The sequence below is a fragment of the Urocitellus parryii genome, chromosome 1 (genome assembly GCF_045843805.1).
Source record: "Urocitellus parryii isolate mUroPar1 chromosome 1, mUroPar1.hap1, whole genome shotgun sequence".
NCBI classification, from domain to species: domain Eukaryota; kingdom Metazoa; phylum Chordata; class Mammalia; order Rodentia; family Sciuridae; genus Urocitellus; species Urocitellus parryii.
Genome location: NC_135531.1, coordinates 53,355,621 through 53,378,822, shown reverse-complemented (window position 1 = coordinate 53,378,822; position 23,202 = coordinate 53,355,621). Strand labels below are relative to the sequence as shown.

General features: G+C 40.6%; 1 protein-coding gene across 2 annotated transcripts in view; it reads right to left on the bottom strand.

Moving 5' to 3' along the window:
* LOC113184202 (microtubule-associated serine/threonine-protein kinase 4-like) overlaps positions 1 to 23,202 on the bottom strand; it is a 162,164-nt gene that overhangs the window by 11,259 nt on the left and 127,703 nt on the right. Inside the window, exons 17-23 of one of the 2 annotated variants that reach the window (XM_026390814.2) lie at positions 17,754 to 17,876; positions 17,425 to 17,537; positions 15,433 to 15,560; positions 14,850 to 15,085; positions 10,535 to 10,735; positions 7,538 to 7,770; positions 6,895 to 7,017 (exon numbers count right to left, since the gene is read on the bottom strand). In XM_026390814.2, coding sequence (XP_026246599.2) covers positions 6,895 to 7,017; positions 7,538 to 7,770; positions 10,535 to 10,735; positions 14,850 to 15,085; positions 15,433 to 15,560; positions 17,425 to 17,537; positions 17,754 to 17,876 — 1,157 coding nt within the window. The remainder of the gene's footprint in view (positions 1 to 6,894; positions 7,018 to 7,537; positions 7,771 to 10,534; positions 10,736 to 14,849; positions 15,086 to 15,432; positions 15,561 to 17,424; positions 17,538 to 17,753; positions 17,877 to 23,202) is intronic. The other variant, XM_026390816.2, reaches the window with a different exon arrangement.

Here is a 23,202-nt window from a genome sequence, read left to right as displayed (position 1 = left end):
ATTGAGTGAGACCAGATAAAAATATGTCTTTTCTTATTTTGAAGGCTAGAGGCCACAAAATGGTTGGAATTCACCTTTCATTGATGTTCTTTTAATCCTTTTCCACATTCCTATATGAAGTAGTCACCCAGAGCTGTAATGATCATCTGGCTGTCCTACTGTCCACTTGAATCTGAAATCGAGTTCTACTCACTTCTATGGAATTCAGCACTGACTCTTACGTCTCATCTAATGAAGCTAACCATGCCACCTGGCATGGTAGAGCTTGTAGAGCTTGATTTTTAAACAATTTTCATATATATTCTCTTTACTTTTGGTTTTACAACCTAATGAATGGGAAGGGACTGTCATCCTCGATGTACAGATAAGGGCAATAGATTCAGAGTCCCTGAGATTCTTCTTCCTTAGGGTCACAGAGCCCAAGGGAAGAGCTTGTGCTTTTCTCTTCTGTTCCTCACTCTTCCATGCTCTTCCCTCCCAGACCCACTGTATAGGGGAGGGTACACCCTGAGTCCCTCTGCCTCTGCCTGGTGTGGTATATGGTTTGGGCTTGTCACCAGGGGTGGTGAGCATATCAGCATGTAATTTATGGCCGCGAGTCATGCTTGAAGAATCAGATCATCGAGGAAATGTAAACATCAAAAAATTGTATAAGACAAAATATAATTTAGATCCTGAGCACTCCTCATTCATAAACAGTGAGGAGCAGAGCTTGCTAAATGGCAGCACATCACCCCATACACCCTATAAAAACCAAATTCAGTTTTCTCTTTGTTTCTACATGGCTCTTTCAGAGGACAATTCACTTTTGACTTACACACATATAGCAAAGATAATTTCTCTAAGGAGTAATACACAAAGGATGTAGAGTACAAATATTAGGTTGGAAACATTACTAAGTAGAAAAATGGTAAATGATCGAAAAATAGGTGCTATTTGTGAAGCCTGCCACCTGGTGGATTCATTCTGCTACAGCAGCCGCTCCCTGAATTCCCTTCCTGTAGTTTACCTAGGCTTATCCTCAATTAACTTGACGAATGAGCCACCTCTTAGAGAAATTCTGTGGCACTTGTTTAAAAGATAACGGCAACAACAACAGAAATGTATCCAGCAGATTGTTAATGTTCAATTAATTCACTTTTACTTTAAACTCTTTTGGTTATTAGTGCACAGTGGGTGGGAAATTATTTTAAGCTAGCTGAACTGAAGACAACAGCAGAAGTCAGACTATCTAATCTCTTCTCTCAGCCTGGCTCTGTTAACTGATAAGCTATCAGTTGGACTTGGGTAATTCACAGAATTCCAAGGGTTTTACCTTTCTTTCTCTGAAAAGTAGAGATGGGGATGGGCTCTTCCTGCATTCCCTTGCCTTTGCCCTGACACACTCACCCAGCCTCAATCTTCCCACATACCCTGTCCTCACATAAACCCAGGTTCCAACCTGCTGACTTGCTCTGTACCTCACCCACCTTGAGATTTACACAGTTCTTCTTGTTGAAGAGCTACCCTTACATATACACAGCTCTTTGTGTTGCTGAGGCTGGGCCCCTCCTCACATACTGCATCTACCCATCTTTCAAAACCCTGTGCAAATAATCCCCCATTCTCTGACACTATCGCTGTGCCTCCTAGTGAAAGGAAAGCCATCTCTCATCCTTCAAAACTTGTGTTTTACACTCTGTTCCTTATGTTTAACACTTTGTTTATAACCTGGTATTGCCACCACTTTCCTCTGTGAATGCTGGGCTATAAGTCATTGGCAATTGGAGACTTCATATATAGAGCAGTATTCTGTATATATCATAACTTAACCTATAAGTTAATATAATAACTGTATATTGTGTATGTATCATAACTTATTCTATAAGTTAAAAGCTCAGCCTGCTGAGCTACTCTACTCCTTGCCAGTCATCTTGTGCTCCTTCCTAGGAGGTAGGCTTGGTTGCTTTGTTAACTTCTCTCTCCCTTTTTCTTAAAAAAAAATCTATAATATAGAGACATTTATATCTACAATATCTATAACTGCAAGGGTTATTTGTTTTTATTTGTAGAAAATGCAACAGAACTTTCTGATGCCAAGAGCTCTTGCTTTATTATTTTATGTGCCATTTTTGTGTGACTCTTATAGTATATATCATACAAGGCTCTGTATACATCAGGGGCTCAACAAATATGAAAATAGTAATGATGCTATTTGGTGATCTCCATTCCAATATACAGAAGCTCCCCAGAGGTCCTGGAAAGGAAATTTCTAAACCAAGTGATGGTAAAATTTCAGGGCATCTCTTACACATTGGAAATTAAACTAATGCTACACTAAGAAAGCAGCCTGGCTGAACAGAGGGTTTCCTGGGTTACAGAAGTCGGGCCTGGCAAGTTATCATGTGAGCAGGGGACATGAGTGGGTCAGTTTGGTCTTTGTCTACAACTGTAGGACTGAAGAATGACTTCAGTCCATTTGTGAAGTTCTTTTTTAAAAAAATATTTTATTAGTTATTAATGGACCTTTATTTATTTATTTATATTCTGTGCTGAGAATTGAACCCAGTGCCCCATACATGTGAGGCAAGTACTCTACCACTGAGCTACAACCCCAGCCCCGTGAAGTTCTTTTATGAAGGTTTTTTTTTTTTTTTTTTTTTAAAGATTGCTGCCTTAAAGTCAAATGAAGATGTCAGGAAAGGTTGAAGGGAGTCACTTGCCACTGGTGAGATGAATTAGACAACCACCAATGTCTATAATTCTATGATTCTAGCATGCTGAGCGACTTTGGACAAGTTTCCCTGAACATATAAGTTAGAGCTTTCGTGGCAGGTCCACTTTGAAGCTGCGAAGGGAAATGAGACCAAATGTGACAATGACATGTAGAAAATGATAAAAATATAAAGATTACAAATGTGTTTATAAGCATACACGTAGCCCCACCACACAGTGATTTTTTTCCATCTCTTTGTAAGGATGCCATGAGGTTTGTAAGGCCTCTGTAAATGTGAACACGGTGGAAGTGGCAACCAGGAATACTAGACTAGAAGTACCACTCCATGTAAAATCAGCCAGGGCACGAGGAGCCTACTGTTGATACTAGCCACATTACACTCTTTGTTCAAGAATTGTTGGTTCATTTTGGAAGAAAGCTACATGATTACACAGTTCACTGGGAAGATAATTAAATCCCTTGTATCCTCTTTGTTTCATTACACTAGTTACTCCTCTGAGTGCATCCTTATGAGGCACAGGCAGGATCCTCTACGTGGATCACAAAGCCATGGGTTCTAAGAGCCAGAGCTTTCCACTCCAGTATGCTTAAGCCATTTCAGGGACAGAGCTGGGCCCAGGAATAAATGCATTAGGTTGTGGAAGGTGCTCTGTAACCACAGGAGGCAATATATTACATCCAAGACCATCTGATTCTGCTGAGAAACCTGCCAGAAACTTTTAGGAGAAATATATATTCAAATATCATAGAAGCAAGAAGAGAGGTCTTAAAATACAGAATCATATTGACATACAAAATAAATCATGAAAGTGATCAATTATGTCTCAGCAAAATAATGTGTGTTCCTCAATATTTATATATTTCAGTTTAGTTTGTCTTCTGCTTTTATGAGCAGATGTACACTATGATGTAAAGATATGTTGTGGCAGAAGCTATTTTGCACATAACACAATACTGTTATAAAGAATGCAGAAGGGAAGACATACATTAGTACCATTTAAAATCCTTTTAACCTTTTTAAAATCACTGATGCCAAGCTTTGGAAAAGCTCTGCTAGGATGAATGACAACTAAAAGAAGCCCACCTACAAAACTTATTCTCTAACTCCAAGAGTCAAGCTGTGCACCTAGACAAAGAGTGTTTTATAGACACTAAGCTCCATTGTCTGCCCACCTTGTGGTCTATTAGATACAGGAAACAAAGGAAAACCCCATGTTTCCCTGGTCTTTATTAAAAAAGGGTGGCTCTGTGAGCCAGTGATGGGGCACCAGGGACTACAGAATAAAGTACTCTGGGCAAAGCAGCTTGTGAGTTTCTTGAATCTTGAGTTTCTTCTTGACTTATTTTTTGAGATGATTTCAGATGACTTTTACAGCAAGAGATCTCAAAGTTGGCAATCTGCTCTGCCTCCCATTTCTTGTACATTTACTGAGACTCTTGTTCCATCCCAGTTAGATTAGGACCATTATCAGAGACAGGTGCTGAACTGAACTTAAAACCTCAGGCCTTATCCTGACAGGAGCCAGAAGTGTTGTTTGTTTCTACTTAGAAACCACACAGAAGTCTAGGCTACCCCTGTCATCTTAAGGCTTTTGCTACCAAACTAAATGGCATGTGCAATAAGACATGAAATCAGGACACAACAAAAGTAGCTATGTAGTCCTTGTCCATGACATTAACTTCTGGACAGCAAGCTTTCTATTCCACAAACTTATTGAGCCCCAAATCTCCAGGGGCCCTGAACCCAAGATCAATAATGATATTAATGGCAATAACTTTGATCAACTGACTACCTCACTCTATACCTCAGGATACACACACTATTGCTTCTGGAGACTAGGTTTTCAAAACCAAATCTTTTGAAAAATATACTTGTGCAAGCTGAAGGGATGTAAGAAGCGAGGAAGAAGTCATTTAGCTGCATTTAGTTTTGGAAGATCTGCCACCTACTTCCTAGGAGCACCTTCCAAGTCCCTCATTTTCTTTTAAGTTTCACCTCCCAGGTCATTTCATTTCCCTGGGATACCTCCCCCAACTCACCGAATGTTTTCTCCCAACGTATGACATTCCTCTTTTTGCTAAAGCCCCAACTAATTGTTGTTTTTATCCCCCCTCATACATCTATATTTCTAGAGGACAAAGACCACCCTTATCTCCCATGTCACCAATGTCTATAATGAGGGCACCAGAGTCAGTCTGATTTTGATTTTTTTTCTTTTTTGGTGCAGTGCTAGGAATTGAACCAAGGGTCTTGTGCATGCTTGGCAAGTGCTCTACCACTGATTCACATCCCCAACCCTTTACAGTCAGTCTGAATGAATGTGGTTTAAACCATACATATGAGATTATGCTCATATATATTTATGCTCTTTCTCCCTAAATAGGCTCGGGCTGGTCACCACTTTTAGAGTCAGGGTGGAGTGCTTGAGAAGCAAAAGACCATCTATAAATTTGTGGGTTTGTTAAATAATCCTAAAAGTAGGGACTGCATTTATTAGCACAGATAAATCAGCTTTCTTTTCAGTATAACTGTCTCTCTCCATTCACATCCATATTTCCTGTGATCTCACTTCATAGGCTCCACTCAGCTTACCTGTCAAACAAAAATTGATCCACACTTAAGCCGACTTATATATTTGTATGGGAAAGAGGGAAACCTAATAATTGCTAGAACCTCTCCTCCCCTACCACTTAGTTCCATCATTTGTAGTACATGTGCACATACTCATGATTCTTTTAAAGGAACTCTTAGGCTCAATCTGATTCATGGTTCAGTACTAGTGTCTCCTACTATACTAGAATCAAACCTACCAAAAAATTCCTTAAGAAAATGACCTGAGGTGGATTCCATGATGTGTGAGGTACATAAACAAAGAGTATTCTTACTGTGTAGAATGAGAAGCAAAATTAGGAACTGGGTGTGCAAATATAGATATATTGTTTCATAATGTAAAGGAATTCATAATACTTTGTCTTTACATTAAACTTCAGACTATGAATATCCTCTAAATAATGAGACTGATGACATGGGGCCTTGGAGAACTCTCTCTTGGCACTATTGGGCTACCCACCTTTTCTTTTTTTTTTCTTTTTCTTTTTTTTATTGTTGGTCGTTCAAAACATTACATAGTTCTTAATACATCATATTTCACATTTTGATTAAAGTGGGTTATGAACTCCCAATTTTACCCTGTATACAGATTGCTGTATCACATCAGTTACCCTTCCATTGATTGACATAATGCCTTTCTAGTGTCTGATGTATTCTGCTGTCTGTCCTATTCTCTACTATCCCCCCTCCCCTCCCCTCCCCTCCCCTTTTCTCTCTCTACCCCCTCTACTGTAAATCATTTCTTCCACTTGTATTATCTTGTCTTACCCCTCCTTTCCTCTTATATGTAATTTTGTATAACCCTGAGGATCACCTTCCATTTCCATGTGATTTCCCTTCTCACTCCCATTCCCTCCCACCTCTCATCCCCATTTAATGTTAATCCTCTTCTCAAGCTCTTCGTCCCTACCCTGTCCTTGGTTACTCCCCTTATATCAAAGGAGTCATTTGGCATTTGTTTTTTAAAGATTGACTAGCTTCATTTAGCATAATCTGCTCTAATGCCATCCATTTCCCTCCAAATTCTATGATTTTGTCATTTTTTAATGCAGAGTAATACTCCATTGTGTATAAATGCCACATTTTTTTTATCCATTCATCTATTGAAGGGCATCTAGGTTGGTTCCACAATCTTGCTATGGTGAATTGTGCTGCTGTGAACATCGATGTAGCAGTGTCCCTGTAGCATGCTCTTATTAGGTCTTTAGGGAATAGACCGAGAAGGGGAATAGCTGGGTCAAATGGTGGTTCCATTCCCAGCTTTCCAAGAAATCTCCATACTGCTTTCCAAATTGGCTGCACCAATTTGCAGTCCCACCAACAATGAACAAGGTGCCCTTTTCCTTGCATCCTCTCCAGCACTTGTTGTTGTTTGACTTCATAATGGCTGCCAATCTTACTGGAGTGAGATGGTATCTTAGGGTGGTTTTGATTTGCATTTCTCTGACTGCTAGTGATGGTGAGCATTTTTTCATGTACTTGTTGATTGATTGTATATCCTCCTCTGAGAAGTGTCTGTTCAGCTACCCACCTTTTCTGCATGGCCATGACATAAAGAAGACAGTACCTTCAGAAGGAGCTCTATAACTTCTGTGTGAACGAGTCCATGCACTGGCTCTCCATTGATGTGTGTGATCAGATCCCCAGCCTTTAGTCCTGCCTGGTATGCTGGGCTTCCTTCTTCTACATTCTGAAGTCCAAGAGAAGAGAATATGTTTTTGAGCAAACAAATGACAACCCTAACACCTACTGTTTGTTCTGGCAGAATATTTTGAGCAATTCACAAATGATACTAAGTTCCTACTAGGACATCAAAAAGGCATGTTTCTTATTGTGTCATTGTTCTGAAATAGGTTATTTTCCATTTCCTTTAAAAATTTTCAAGAGAATTGGGAATCTAATTTTAAAAAACAATCCCAGGAAAGAAAAATGTAAGTAGGATAGAAATATGATGACCTTTTAGTATGTCTACTAGTTGATATTTAAGAATGGACAATCAACTATGAAAACTGGACAGAATTAGGAGAAATTATTAATTTTTGCTAAATTCAGTTCCACCATACAGATAAAGGAAAAGAGCATTAAAAGGAAAATGAAACAGGTTCCAAAGGTCAGGTTAACAGAAAATAAGTTTTCTATTAACTTTGCTTCAGCCATTCCCCAATCTGACTGGAAGTGAAAACTGACAAGCAAGAGACGGTTGGTCTTACCCAAACGATATGGTGCACGGTATAGATGTCACTGTCTCCCACGTACACCCGGATGGCTCGGATGGTGAAACCATAGTTCTTCCCTGAACTGTGGATCACAATGGGCTGATGGGGACTCGGAGCAGCTGTTGAAGAAGAGTCTCGACTGGGAGAAGAATCTCGTGAAGAAGAAGGATCCGATGACAAGGAGTGGGGAGACATTGGACTTCCCAGTGGAGAGACAGCAAACATATCTGCAACAAAGAGCCAACCATCAAAGCCAAACCCAGGCACACACACACATGCCTGCAGTCAGCCTCCCCAAGGAGCTCTGTCAGGACGGGGAGCATGGCCACAAAATGAAACGCACTCATTTTCAACAACAAAATAAACAGTGCAAAAATTTTTATATTAGTAAACAGATGCATTGTAAAACTGAAGCCTGTCAAAGAAACATCGAAGCTGCTTCTATTTAAAGCTGATGTTTTAATTAATATTTAAAGTTATGATTTCTTAGTTCTCTAATTAAAAGAGATTAGCTACTTTCTGGCTATGATACTTTTCTTTAATATATTTTAATTAAGGAAAAAAAAATCACGGATGCGTGTATTTCAAATATGTCCTAGTGCAGAGAAGGCAGTTTTTACTACAGTAAAAGAAACTAGACTCCAAATCTTACACAAAACAATTTAATATGGTCCTTTCCAAAAACACATGACCAGGAAACCAAAGAACAACCTACCAACTTCTTTTTGCAGTGTTATTGAACTAGTATTGATTAATGAATTTTAATAAAGAAAACACTAATGTGGCAACTTCTCCAGAAAAGAATGACTCATTACTATGGTTACAGCTTGATTATCCACATGTAGTACCTGCAAATAAAATAAGGTTTCCTCTAGGATAAGGCAGATGAGATAGAGAAATTTTATGAGCAACTCAGCTCATATTCCAAAACACCGGTTCTACTGTTTTTAAGCAAACTGCTATGTTCCAAATGTCTCTGTCCCCCTCCCGACCAAAATTAATATGTTGAAACTTAATCCCCAAAGTGATGGTATTAAGAGATGGGACGAAGCCCAGTGAGGTGGTGCATGCCTATAATTCCAGTAACTCAGGAGGCAGAGGCAGGAATATCAAGAGTTTGAGGCTAGCCTCAGCAACTTAGTAAGACTCTGTCTCAAAATTAAAAAGAACTGAGATGTATCCCCTGGTTTACTACCCGGTACCCACTCCCACACCCCCCAAAGTGGGAGGTTGATGACACCACGAAGTTTCTGCCTCTCCCAAATGAGGTCAGTGCCCTTGTAAGAGGCCTGAGGGCACCTGCTTCCCTCTTCTGCCTGTGAGAATATCTGGCAGGTGCCCATCTATCAGGACAAGTCCTTGCTAGACACCATGGCTTCTGGTGCCTTGATTTTTGGACATCCTAGCCTCTAGAGCTGTGAAGGATAGATTTGTTTTTTATAAATTACTAAGTCTATGAAATTTTGTTATAGTAGCTTGAACACACTGACACAAACTTTCCATTTATAGCTCATTATCACCATTTCATCAACATGAATCTAAACAGATATTATTAATTGGTCATGTGAAATTGTGTGAGAGAGAGAAGGAGAAAAGAGTAACTTAAAGGGGGTGTTGAGTTTTAAATGTACGTTGTTGGCACCAGCCTACTGGCTGGTCTGCAGTACCACTGAGAGACTCACTGCTGGCCACAGTAAGCTGAAAGTTCCAAGTTTTATTTTGTCCAAAGAAGAACAAAGCTAAATGTATCACCACCTCTGTTCCTTCACTCTGACTTCATGAGGCATCCTGGTCAAAGAGGACCAGGATGCCTCTATATCTAATCCAAAGGTCAGGTAAGGGGAGGTACAGTGGTGTGAAGGGAATTTCACAGCATATGAGTGAGAAGAGGACAGAGACAGACCCAAACTGCAAAACAGCCAGGCCCCCAATCCTCTACCCCATGATAGTCTCCCTTATCACCCCAGATTGAATAGTTTCCCTAAGTGCAAGCCATCTCGCTCACTTTTCAAATGTGGACAGAACCACATCAAACTTACCTTCCTGTTATGCAGCTGCACTTGGGCTACACCTCAGGCTAAGAAGGGTCATTGAGACTGGGAGAATGGTGTCAGCCTTATGGTCTAAATGGGATGTCTCCCAGAAATGGAATCTGCTAGAGTGAGTCCTGCTCCTCAAATGAGCATTTGTTTATATCCCATTTCTTTTGGCACAAACATGAAATTCTAAAAATGCAAACAATCCCTTTTATACAAGGCCTGCATTCTTCCAAACACAAGCCATCTGCAACATAAGTTAGTTCCCACTTCTTCTCTATGGCTGTCATATGAGTGATGTCACAACCACCAGGGTGGATGTTTCATCCCTGCCAGTGGAGTTACTACAGACTTGGATGAGATAAAACCAGATTGTGGAAAAATACTGCAACCCAAGGAACCCATAATTTAGCCCAGTTTTCCAAAACAGGGCAGAGGTTGATTTGACTACCAGTAGGAGGGGGCATAGCTCAACTGACAGAATTGGGAAAACTTGTAATTTCAGTGCTGTGTGTGACGCCGTGCATCTTTAGAAATGAAAATCTTTCATGTTCTGTGTCTATTTCCTTATTAATTAGATGAGAAAAACTATACTTAGCTTTCCAAAACAGATGCTATAAACAGTTTTGTAAAGTGTATAAATGATATGCAGTGCAGAAAAGAAAAATCATTCCAGAAAGAGAAAAGAAAAGAAAGAAAGAAGGCTTCCTATGAAGGAAGCCCCTCATCATTCCCAGATGCAGAGAGTGAGATGAAACAGGCCGTGCATGCTGTTTGGGAGCCCCAGAGGTCCTGCGGGGGGGAATTCAGGGGTCCACAGGCAGGAACTCTGGAGAGCTGTCCTGGGACAACACCCCTTATTACTTCAAGCAATCTTGCATCTCAAATAGCATTCCAAGATGGGGGGAGCACATGCACAAATCACACAATTTCATGCGAATAGATGTCTCTCTACCTCCTGGGATCATGAGGGACAGAGCACTGGCAGAAAGGGACTTTGTGACTTTCCCCGAGATTTTCTTTTTTTCTGTGCTTTCTAATCGCTGCCGAGCCATGTGAGAGGCGGGTTCACTGGAGGGCTTTGAGGAATTATCTGTACTGTCCACACACTCGCTTCGTCCATTTATCTGATCCAAGTGCTCTGAAAAACTGCCAACTGTACAAAGAGAAAGGAATAGGCACACTCAGGAAAATCCAGGACAGGAGAGGTAGAGACGGCAAGAGAGAGAAGGAAGCACCTATGCTGGGAAACGCTCTCCCATGTGGCCCGTGACCAGACAGTGTCAGGCCAACAAGAACAAAGCCTTCAGAAAGAGAATGCTGAGAAGGAGACAGAAGAGGTGTCCTTTCAGGCTTTGTTCTCCTTCTACAAAAGTCTGACAAATTCTCAATTGGTGATTCCATTTAACTGGAGGAATAAATTACTTTCCATACTCTATTTTGCAGAACCCATATGTAGATGACTGTTGTTCCTTCCTGGCCCCAATAAAAAGCCATGCTATGAACTGAGCACTACCTTAGAGCACCAGGACTACACACTTCATACTCTGATACTCATGATCATCATCAATGTGGCTAATAATTCTGACACAGGGGCATCACTGAATCACTCTATGTTGGCTCCTAGCTGTTCACTTCTAACCATCTTCCTAGTATGTACCTCAGTAGGCTCAGGTATGTCACCTACAGAAGAGTGGCAAAAGCATCTCATTTGGCTTGTCCCATGGGAGCCTCCTTTTACTCTAAGCTCTTTGCAAATTTCAATGGACAAGACATAGGATATTACTGGCTACACTCCTCAGCGGCTCTCTCTCTTCCTGGCCCTTTATCTAGGAGGTGCGTCCTCCATTAACCTTCCCTGAAGTTAATTTCCATCCTCTCTAAGATACCCCTTACTTTATTAACCCTCAGTAAAAAACTAAAGCTGTTTATAAGTTAAAAAATCAGAGGCCGGGGTTGTAGCTCAGTGGCAGAGCACTTGCCTAGCATCTGTGAGGCACTGGGTTCGATTCTCAGTACCACATATACATAAAATAAAGGTATACTGACAACTAAAACAACATTTAAAATAAATCAGGACTACCCTCAAGAGAATATAAACATAAGGAGGGGACAGCAATGGAGAATGAGAGAGGCCAACAGTACAGAAAGTTCTGAAGCACAAAGACATGAGTCCCCCTGGGACAAGCTGAGCACTGACTCATTTGTGTTTCTCCTATTCTTTATTACCCAGGTCATCAATTTTCTATTTCCTTTTTAAAAATCACTGATAGCACATTTTTGGCCATCCAAAAGAGGTGATGCTCATCTCATAAACTTATGAGACAGAAATATAGAACTGATGTTAATAGAATCCATTAATTAATAGAATCTAAGCCCCCTGTGATTAAAAATTTTCAACTCTCTCATTTTAGGAACTATAATCCATGCAGAGTATGTACCGCCATTACAGATGCTGCTCCATTGAAAGATCAGCCAGCATGTTTTAAAGTGAGAACCACATGACATTCTTTGACCAGGAAGGTGTAGCCTGATTTGACATAGCTAATATTTTGATTACGATGCTGCATACACACTACTCAACTGTACAGTGCTCATCTGATCCTTGCTCTTGGAGGTGGTCTGGAGGCAGCTCTGGTCTAAGCTAAGGGAGCCTGGGGCTTCAGAGGGCAGTGTAGGAATAGCATATTTCATGGCCATCAACTGTACTCCAATTACAGGAAAAGGTTCATGGACTTCCATGGAGACCCCATTTTTTAAAAATTTTTTATTCTTTTTAGTTACACATGACATGGAATATATCTTATTCTAATTAGAATCCTTATGCTGTGGATCTACATGATGTTGAGACTGACTATAGTGTAGTCATATATTTACATAGGAAAGTTATGTCGGATTCATTCCCCTGTCTTGAAGCACCCATCTTGGCCAACCAAAGAGGACAATCTTAAGGCAGGTATCAACAATGCTTTCATTCCTGTATGTTAAATGCATTCTCACTTAGCTGTGTATCTATCCTAGGCCCTTAAAGAAATGAGCTACTGGAAGGACTTGACAAAACTGCTTCACAGGTCAAAAATTTCATCTCCTAAAACTTATGTTTACCTTTGGGTGAGTTACACATTTTCTCTCTCCTTCTAGTTGGGTTTGCTTGGAATCACTGACAAGAATAAAATGAAAAACCCAATCTCTGGGTGCATTTGAGTACCACATCTACCATTGAGACTTGCTTTTCAAGAACTCAAATACCATGCTATCATAAAAAAAGAGAGAGAAAGAAACAGGTATAAAGTTGTGCAGAGTGTGGATATTCAATTCTCTCTTGTCTCTGCCACTTCATTTTGCAACACTGACTAGAAGCATGTGCTTCCTTTCTGCCAATGGTAGATAATGTCACCTTAATGTTCTCTAAATGTCAAGGGTTCCTTCTTTTCGATGGTGGAGCAATATAAAAATCAACAAATTTAATTTTACTACAGTCACGGTTTTCAGGTTCCCTAATTACCCTTGGCTATAAGCAAATCAGCTCATCTCTCTATTCTGTACAACCCCCAAGGTCTTTGATTATTTTTAGTGTGTGTATGGGGGAGAGGGAAGGAGAACGGTGGTTTGAATCTATTAATCAAAATGCATGACAGGACCTAAGCAGAATTCTTTTTAATTATGAAAGTAATCAATCAAATGCTTAGACACCGTTCCCCTCCCTTCACCTCCTGCCTTTCTGACAGAGGCTGAAGATGCCAAGAGAGAATAAATAATTCACTATGTGAAGAACAACATGGAGGTGAATACGCTCTAGTCAGGGCAAGATAGCTAAGGCCTTTGTAACCAGGATTATAAAATACCAATATATCTACATTTGATTTGAGTACCAAGAATTAAAGGGAAGTAGGTTGCCTCAACACTACTTTCACATTGCTATTCTCCTGGCTTTACCATTAGAATAGGTGCAATTATCCAACACAGAAACAACTGAGGTGAAAGGCAGTAAAAGAAAAACCAACCAACTCTACAATCATCTCTAAGCATATACGAAATGCCACAGATACAAACTTTTTAGTGAAGCTGAAGTCAATCTAGCTGGTGAATTTTTTTTGTGAGGGGGTGGGGATTAAAAAGAAAAAAAAACCTTACACTATGAATATTCAGTTAGTTAAAAAAATATTGAGAAAAAAAGTTGGAATCATTTATGGTTATCAAACTAGCATAATGAATATGACTTAATAAAAACATTTACTATAGCAACCATAAGCCATATTCACGTTTCATTTTTTTTGAAAAAGCATAAATGCACAAGATTTATAGAAATATATGCTGTGCATGAAATTTTATAAAGCAAATGATATTTTAAATGCACCTCAAAGTCTTGTTGTGAGGGAAGTGCAAGTTTGGTTATCTAAGGGGGATACCTCTACTATTAAAAGTCAGCAAATACTTTAAACATCTATGGAGGCAAAATTACCAATGTCAGGAAGGTTGCTTTACACAAAAGTACTGTCAAGGAAAAGGCTCAAACCCTTGACTGCCTCCCAAACAGGCAAACATGTCTCGGGAGTGTCTCACCCCCTGCAGACTGAGAGGTACATTTTGTATGCAGTGGAGTTATTTCACAGGCATGTAAGACACAAGTTGAAATTGGGTTGGTATTTCTGACTTTCTCTCCCTTCTCTCTCAATCTGAAACATTCTGGAAGGTGTCTGTGAGCCTCACACATAAGAATCTTGCTGCTCTAGTGTGAGTCTAATGTGCAGAGATAAGTTGTTTGCTGCAACGTGTCCCTTTACCAGAAGCCAACTCCTTCAAAGAAACTATCAATCGGCTCAATGCTGGAGGGAAAACTGGCTTTTATACTGTCCCTTATGGGGATTCAAGACATTTTCAAGGGTAGTTCTGATGACTTGACTGTTGGATATTGTCCCTTGCTCAGAACTCTTGAGTTAGATGCTACTACACAAGCTGTTCCTTTGCTGAAAATATGCTCCTTTAGCAGATTCTGCCTGTCTCCAGAGGGTCCCACGGAAGCAGCTGTGGAAGTAGAGCCTGGCTTTAAGGTTAAACTATAGCTAGAACAGCTTGCTGTATGGCCAAGCACTGAGGCAGTCTCAAACAGCTGACCTGAGTTCTTGGGAGTTTGTCCTTCAAGCACAAGAAGGGGAGTCATGACAGGAATCCAAGAGTATAAAACTGCCACCCCCACTGCCTGGCTTGGCCAGCCCTGGGACTCACTTAGACTGGTGGATGAGAGTGGCAGGCAGTGACCAGAGGCTCACCTGACAGGGTGGAGCTGCTGATGGTGCTGGCTGGGGTGGTGACCTCAGGTTCCTCCTGAGCACACTCTTCAGGAGGAAGAGTTGGCTTCCCAGGCTCCTCATGAGGGTCTCCAGGACAGGGGGTGGCTTCATCTTGTTCTCCCTCTGCTGAAATTGCCAGTTTGGGAAGTAGGCCAGAACTGAGTTTGTGTCTGTTGCTTTCAGTATCTGAAGAGTTGGATGTCGACAACTGTTGTCTTAATTACAAACAAAAACAAAGTCAAATACACACACCAGGAAATTGTGTTAGAGGTGAATTTTGGAATGAATCATGTAGAAATGGAACTTGGACAAGCCTAATGAAGACATGTGTCATGTGATAATACTTAAGGTGTGCACCCAGAGCAGCCCCATTGGCATGTCCAGGGAACTTACTAGAAACACACAGGACCCATCCCAAGACCTTCTAGATCAGAGGCTCTGGGTTGGGCCCAGCCATCTGTGTTTAAGCAGGGCCCCAGGTGATTCTGATGCTTACTAGGGTTTAAGAACCACTGCCCTAACAGCCACTGTTAAAAGACTACTTAGGAGTCATCTCACATACACTTCAGAATATTCCGAACTCCAGCTTAACGTTTCCGTGGATGGCAAGGTTGTGCTTTTGGTTTTGTCCCCAGAGTCTTCTTTTTCTTCTCCTGAATTCTGAGTTATTCGATCTATACTGCTAAAGACCTGGAAGGCAAATAATCAGTGCCTGTTAATATCTTCTAGAAAGAGCTTGTCAAAAATCAAAAACCAAAAACCAAAAAACCAAACAAAAAACCCCAGAAGTCTTGGGAGGAAAAACTCAGAGTATGATTAAAGTGTGAACTGGGACCAGGTATTAGGAAAGCACTTGTAAGGTTGTTTACTTGAATCCTGAGATGAAGTATCAAGAGTGAGTGTGTGTGTATGTGTGTGTGTGTGTGTTTGGGGAGCTACCAATTCACTCCCCTCTCTCTCCATATCTCATGGACTTTGTATCTGCAAACATAATCCTTAGATGCATTGGGGTTTCTAAGGCCTCAGGATCAATATGCCTCTTGGATTACTTTTTAACCATGAAGTCAATGAGAAAATAAAATAACAGAGAAAAAATGGTATACTGGCTACTAGTCAGGGGTAGGAAGAAGAAAAATGAATTGGAATTGAGTGTGATGAGAAGAATAGATAATCTGTTTTGAGACTGGGTGGGGATGAGAAGATCGCCTGGGAGGAGGGTTTCAGTACATACTTGGTGCTGAGAACCAGACTTATTTGTCTTATAAATCACATACACAGGCAGCTTCCTATGTTGCTACTGAGATTCCTGAAGAGGTTCAGGGGTTAGACAAATCTAAGTTTCAGCCCATTTTTTTTCTCCTTTTTTTTTTTCTTTTCCCAGTATTGGGGATTGAACCCAGGGCTTCACACAAGCCAGAAAAATATTTTGCCACTGAGCTATTCCTCCAGCTTTTTTTAAAAAATTTTTTATTTTGAGACAGGGTTTTGGGAAATTTCCAAAGCTGTCTTAGAACTTAAGATCCTCCCCTGCCTCAGCCTCCTAAGTAGCTGGGATTACAGGCATGCATCATGGAGCCAAGTAGTCTCAGCCCATTTTTTAATCTTTCCTGTAAAACAAGGGTGCTGGGAGCCCAGAGCTGGGAGCAAGCCCCACTGCCTCATATTTGGCTATTCTCATGGGTACCACCATGACACCGCTACAATCTACCAGGACACAGAGGAAAAGAATAGCCGTAGAGACAGGATACAGGAAAAAGAAAAAACCTTCCAAGGCAATTTGGGGTGGTCTTTGTGGGCCAGAGAATAGATCAAGCTCTAAGTACTCATTTAGAGTTAGGAAAGCCTTTGTATTGGCTCTGGGACTGACTTGCCACCACCCTCTCTTGGGAAATCTCTCCCTCTGTCATTGCCACCACTACAGAGGGGGTAGTGCTGGCCAATTTGCAGATACACTCTAGGTAGTCATTTAGAAAAAGCTACAGAACACTTTCAAATCATGAAATGCTACAAAAAACCTAAACAATAATCATGTAAAGTGCCATGGCAACAGAAAATATGTAGCAACTGAAAGTGGCAAGAGAGAGAGTAGGGTGCTGGGCAGGTCTATTTCCACTTTTCCTAGGATCCTACCCTGTCTCGAAACTTTTTTTTTTTTTTTAAATATTAACACTGTTAGTAAAAAGGCATCTTTATCAAGCATCTCCAAAATTCTAGCCTGATTCCTACTGCCTTTTCAATATGACTCATAATCTCTACTCCTGGTAGGCATACTGGGTAGACAGCCACACAGAGATGACTACTTGGGCAAGTCTATGCCTCCAAAAGAACGTTTTTTAATTGGTGGGGAGGGAAAGATACTACCACAGTAGGGTAGGGCCTGCTGACACCATCAGGACAAGGTCATCTTCCCTAAACAAAAGGAATTTAAGTCCAGAGACGTCAAACCCCAAAAGGGGCATGTGGTCTCCGATTCAGTCCAACTATGTAGGGTCCCAAGTACTGGCCACAGGGAGCTCCTCCCAGAGACTGTATTTTGATGACCCATTTTACTTACTTTTGAAAACCTGTGTGAACATGAGGAGAACTGCCTTATCTCCACATTAAAATCTTCATCGTTGGTATCATCTTCTTCTTCAGTTTCCATATGATGATACTTCTCTGACCGAGCTGCAGAGAAATATTTAGGAACAGTTCCAATTACTCAAAATGTCTGCTTTCAATTTAGCTAATTATGAATCTTTGTATCAAAGCAACATTGTGTTTAAGAACTTGTAGGTATGAGATTGGAAGGCTCAATAACGGAGATGATTTTTTTTTTTTTTTTTTTTTTTTTTTTTACAAAATAAAGGCCAAACAGTGTCTTATGTCGGATAATGCACATACTATCAAAATAACTTGTGTCATCCTCAGATTCCAGTTGGGGAATAAATTCTGCCTTCTGTCTCAGCAAACTGTTCCAGTCTAAAGAACGGAAGAAGCGATGCTGCTTGACTTCGTATGCACCACCTGGAAGAGAAGAGGGTGGAGACAGAGCAAAGTGGTAAACTATCCTCCAAGTCGAGGTCTTAACAGCTGAAACGTTAATTGGCAGAGAAGTAAAGACATCATGGAAATCACACTTGTTCATTCTACAACCAAAACTCGAAGAAAAAAAAATCAGCAGGAGATCAGATTTTGCTAACAGCAGTGGCTATGGCAGTTTTTCTTTGTTAATTTTTCCATGACTTCTTCCATTTTTCAAAGGTTAATGATGTGGCCACTTAAAAACACATTATGCTGAACCTGGGGATGTGGACGCATGTTGGCCCAAAGCAGGCTTACTCATTACAAACCCAAATTCTAACAAGGTGCAAAATGTGTTCACATCAATGTTTCCTCTGGGGTAAGGTTAATAATGATGAATTTTTCCTAAATACTATATAATGATTACCATTCAATTTTATTGGATTGCTCATTAACATATGTAGGCATTAGATTCTGTGGCTTAGATTCTTAAGTAAGGAACTTACAAACCTGTTTGATGGATTTATAATGCATCCAATAAAAATGAATCACGATTCCTAAGGGGTTTTTTTTGGGGGGGGGGCGGGGGGTAGTATACCAGGGATTGAACTCAGGGGCACTCAACCACTGAGCCACATCCCCAGTCCTATTTTGTATTTTATTTAGAGACAGGGTCTCACTGAATTGCCTTAGTGCCTTGTCACTGCTGAGGCTGGCTTTGAACTCTCGATCCTCCTGCCTCAGCCTCCCAAGCTGCTGGGATTACAGGCGAGCACCACTGCAACCAGCGATTCCTAAGTTTTAAGCTCCTTTTTGCCAAGTCAGCATGATAGCACAATGTGAGATATGTTTAATTCAGTTCATGATTTTCAATAGTGATTTTGAAATGCAGGCTCATATAATATACTACCCTATGACCATATCAAGAGAAGAGGGTATAAATTATAAAATCGTAGCGCAGGAATCCAAACTGCCTCCAGCACACAAAGTTGATGAGAGATTTCTCAAAAGAGCAATACTAGGGTCTACTCAGACTCTCTGCCTCTAGTTGGAATGTAAAAGCTTCTTCCTTGTGGAGTCACACAGGCATCTCATCCAGTCCTCTGAGGGATACAAAAGAAACAGGATAGGAAATGGAAGTGGTATAGAAATTGGGCTGTGAGTCCCTTGAGAGAAGGGGTGCTATGGCTCTGTCCTTCTAGCACAAGGCACAGTTTTGACTCTAGCTTGAAACCCGGGAAGGAGAAACTGGTGCTCCGGAAACAACTTCAGAGAGAGAAAAGTAAACCAATCGAAATCATCCCAAAGAGGGGAAAAGACCTTCTTCTTTAGAAAGCACTGGATTGGAATCTTCATCTGAGTTTCTATCCAGGTGTTTTCCATATTTCTAGCTACATCCTGAAGTCTGAGGTTAATAACAGCAGCAATAGCACCAGTAGTTAATGTCTTGTGGGTCGACTTTGTGCCAAGTATTGCAATGCATTCTGTAGGTATCTTGTTTCCCTTAATTAAATCATTGGAAATTACCACACAAAGGAGGAATTATCAACTCCATTTTTAGATGGGAAAACTAAGGAAAAGCAACAAAGCACACTGGACTGAGATCCCTTCCGAGGGTAAGGAGGAGGGGCTAAACCCTGCTCTGTCTGCAACACCCAGGGCAAGTCTCAGTGTCTCAGTCCCACCCACATAAGAGAAGGCTTGCATACGTTGCCTCCACACCACCACCTCTCCTGCCTCAATCTGAAATGGATTCACAAATTCCAGTACCTGGGAGCGCAGCCAATTCATGTGACTGTTCTACAGTACCTCCTCACATCCCACTCCAGTCCCTTGTAACATTCTGGCTGTTATCTCACCCCAATCCATAGCTCCAAACAGCTGCCAGTGACATTTTCTTCTAGGGCTCTTTTACTTGGAGAAGCAGAATACAAAGTCATGAGGGCTTTTTCCCTATCCAACTCCCCTACTGTGTTGACAACAAGGGGTGAACAGAGTCAAGCCCTGATGACATGCATCTCTGCACTCTCAGCCCTGCCAGGCTTCTACTGTACCATAATGACTAGCATGCATTTCAGCTGCTGTTGGTGGGAATGTATCACTGGCACACTCTGACATTCTGGGATGCTCTACTTCACCCAGAGAAACAGTGTATCCAAGGTCAACGGCTACATGGCACTTCCAGAACATATCAGTGCCCTGCCTGCCACACTCTTGGACCCAAGCTGATGAAAACCTCCACTTCCTCTTTTGGACTATGACAAATTGATCTTCCCCAGGGAATCAGCCCACTGGGGATCCAGTTCACATTTCTCATCCTTTGGCCTTTGAGCCTCCCTGAGAAGGAGTGGGTCCTGTTTCTCATACATTTATGGAGAGATGAGGAAGAAAAGAATTAAAGAAATACACTGGGGGAAAATGATCTGCTAAACTATTAGAAAAAGTATAGGTGATAGCTTTATGAGATATATGCAAATAACTCAAGCAATGGTAGCTCTCAATGTAAGAATTCACCATGAAGGGAAGAGAAGGGAAGTTATTTCTTGAGATCCTGTTATACATGAGTTCAATGTACTGGAGATCCTCATGAACATTTTTCTATGTACAACTCACAATAATCCTATGAGGTGTCGAGTGTGCCCATTTTCATAGACTAGGAAACTAAGACTGAGAGCAATAAAGAAACTGCTTGAGATCTCATAGCTGGCACATGGGAACCACCAGCACTCAGTCATGTCTGAGCAACTCTGAGATCCAGTGAGCCAGGCTGCCACTCAATTCTCTGCGAGTTCAAGAGCATAGTTCAAGGAGGGCGAGGTCCCAGACTGCAAGTTATGCTTTGGCACCAACATTCTCCCTTGAGTTTTCTCTTTTCATGGAATTTTCTTAAACATCCATTATGTTCTTCACACCCTTTTTCTCAGCCTCTCTAGTCTCTCGGGCAAATGTGCATTCGCACATTTTCACGGTGCATTATTTTGCCCGTTAAATATGCATTAAATACAAAATGCTGTCATTGGAAGCTGCGTGGCAGGCCTGTAGGATCCTCAGCCTCATTCTCCAGGCCCTACCGGGATCTGTCATGTTGGACCTGCCTGATTGGCAATCACTTCTTGACAATGCAAAGAGCTTGGACAGGGTCTTTTCAGTGTCTCTTTTATGCTTTTGCTAGGGGATTTCTCCCTCAAGCTGTCAAAGATTAAAAAGACTGAAAGCAGCAACCAGGAAATGTGCAATCAGAAAATGTGCAGAGAAATAGCTTGCAGCATATGATGTACATACGTGGGTATGCTGACCACCATCACAGCCCTGTCTTATTAAGTCAAGTCCAATCAAGAATCCAGGTATTCTTGGAGGAGGGAAAAGGGCACAATATCAAATACAAAACTCTCTAAACTGATACTTGAACATCGGAGGAATAGGGACTCTTGAGTGTGCTTTAGAAAGGATGTGCCCACTGAAATATATTTGCAGTCAGATCTTAGGAGGATATTTCTCTAAGTTAGCTGAGCTGGACATCTGAATAGATATTTGTATTATCACAAAGAAATCTTAAAATGTCATTGCTTCTCATATTTTGTTTGAGTAAAACTCACTCCTCAAAACTCTGCCCCATACATAGTCTTGACACCAATTCTTTGATGGATACTGATGTCTCTTGAACCGTAAAGCACATCTGACTGCAGGCCACAGAAGGTAGAAAATAATGACTTTGCTAGTTACTTTGGACAAATGGAAAAACAAATAGGGCGGGAGGAAATATAAAGCTGGAGTTCAGTGGACTCAAAGGTAGGGATGACACCACCTTGTATGTTTCATATGTGCAAAAGGAAAGCATGAATTCAATGACAAGCAAAAAATTCAAAGTTCTAAGAGCCTTACCTGGATGACCACTTTTATCCTCATTTATCCTGTGAGGTGTTATTACTAAAACCTCCTTTTCACAGATGAGAAAACAATGAACAGAAAGGCAAGTTAACTTGCCCATGGTCACACAGTTGAGATTTAAACTCAGGTAATCTGACTCCAGAGCTTGTGCCCTTAACCTTGATTTACATTATTTCCTAAGTTAAAGTCCACTCATCCACTGAAAAGAGCAGAGGCACCTGGAGCTCCAGTTAAAAGGCTCAGCTCACAACACTTCCTATTAAGCCCTGATTTTAAACCTTCTTGAATTCTCTAATGTAGTTTTTGCAAATTTTCTGTGTAAAGGACAAAGCAGTAAACATTTTAGTCTTTGTGGGCCACAGAGTCTGCTCATGATCACTCGATTCTGCCATTTTAGATTGAAAGCAGCTACAGAGAACATGTTGAATGAATGGCTTTGTTGTGCTTCAATAAAACTTTACTTACAAAAATAGGCAGTGGACCAAATTTGGTCTATAGGCTATATAGTTTGCTAATCTCTACTGTATGAATTACCATAAACTTTAGCTACGCAGCATTCCAATCACAAGTCAATGGGAATCTGAGGGTGAATGTGGAGAATAGTATAAATATTTGGAACTATTGCAAATGATCTTAAAAAAACGGGGGAGAGATTTATTTTTTGTCTTTTCTGGTATTTCTATTAAAATGTGGTAGATATGAAACATTTTATACTAAATAATCCATATCAAGCCAACCACTTATTCTGATGAAAATTATGGATACTGGCTAGCATATGTGCATTTAGATTTAATATTTTAGTCTCATAAGGCAAATGCACATGCTCAGGCAAACTGGGATCTCTAAAAGTCTGTCTATTCAGAATACATGGAAGAAAAGGAAGCAGAAAACTGACAGCAGAATAGTTAAGAAAAGCAATCAGCAAGAAACAAACCTATCTACTTCATCTTGAATAGCAGTGGCTTTTAATCTCCTCCTTGAATCATGGCGCTGATCACCATGATATGAATGCATGGTTCAACCCCGGGCCCTCTTTCCAATAATTAGTTTGAGTACTGATAACCCCTTTCAAAGCCTGTGGATAGCAACCTGCTGGGTCAAATCTTTATGTGAATATATATTTCAAAAAAAAAAAAGTTCCACATATCTAATTCTCTATTTCAAATTACTTAAGATATATGCTTTTTAGGACAGAAGAGTTGCATATGTCCTTGAGATTTACTTATTGAAACAAATAAGAATTTCTGTTTTGCAAAACATGAAAACAAAACAAGAACAAAATGACCCTAATGATGTCTACACTGGTCTTAATCAGAAAACAAAATGCCAAACAATGTTGCTATAATGTAGTCATGTAACACATCAACTAACAGATGTTGCCTATACAAAAGCAAAACACAAAGGCCTCAGATTGATTCACAAATGCACTATTTCTTGCATA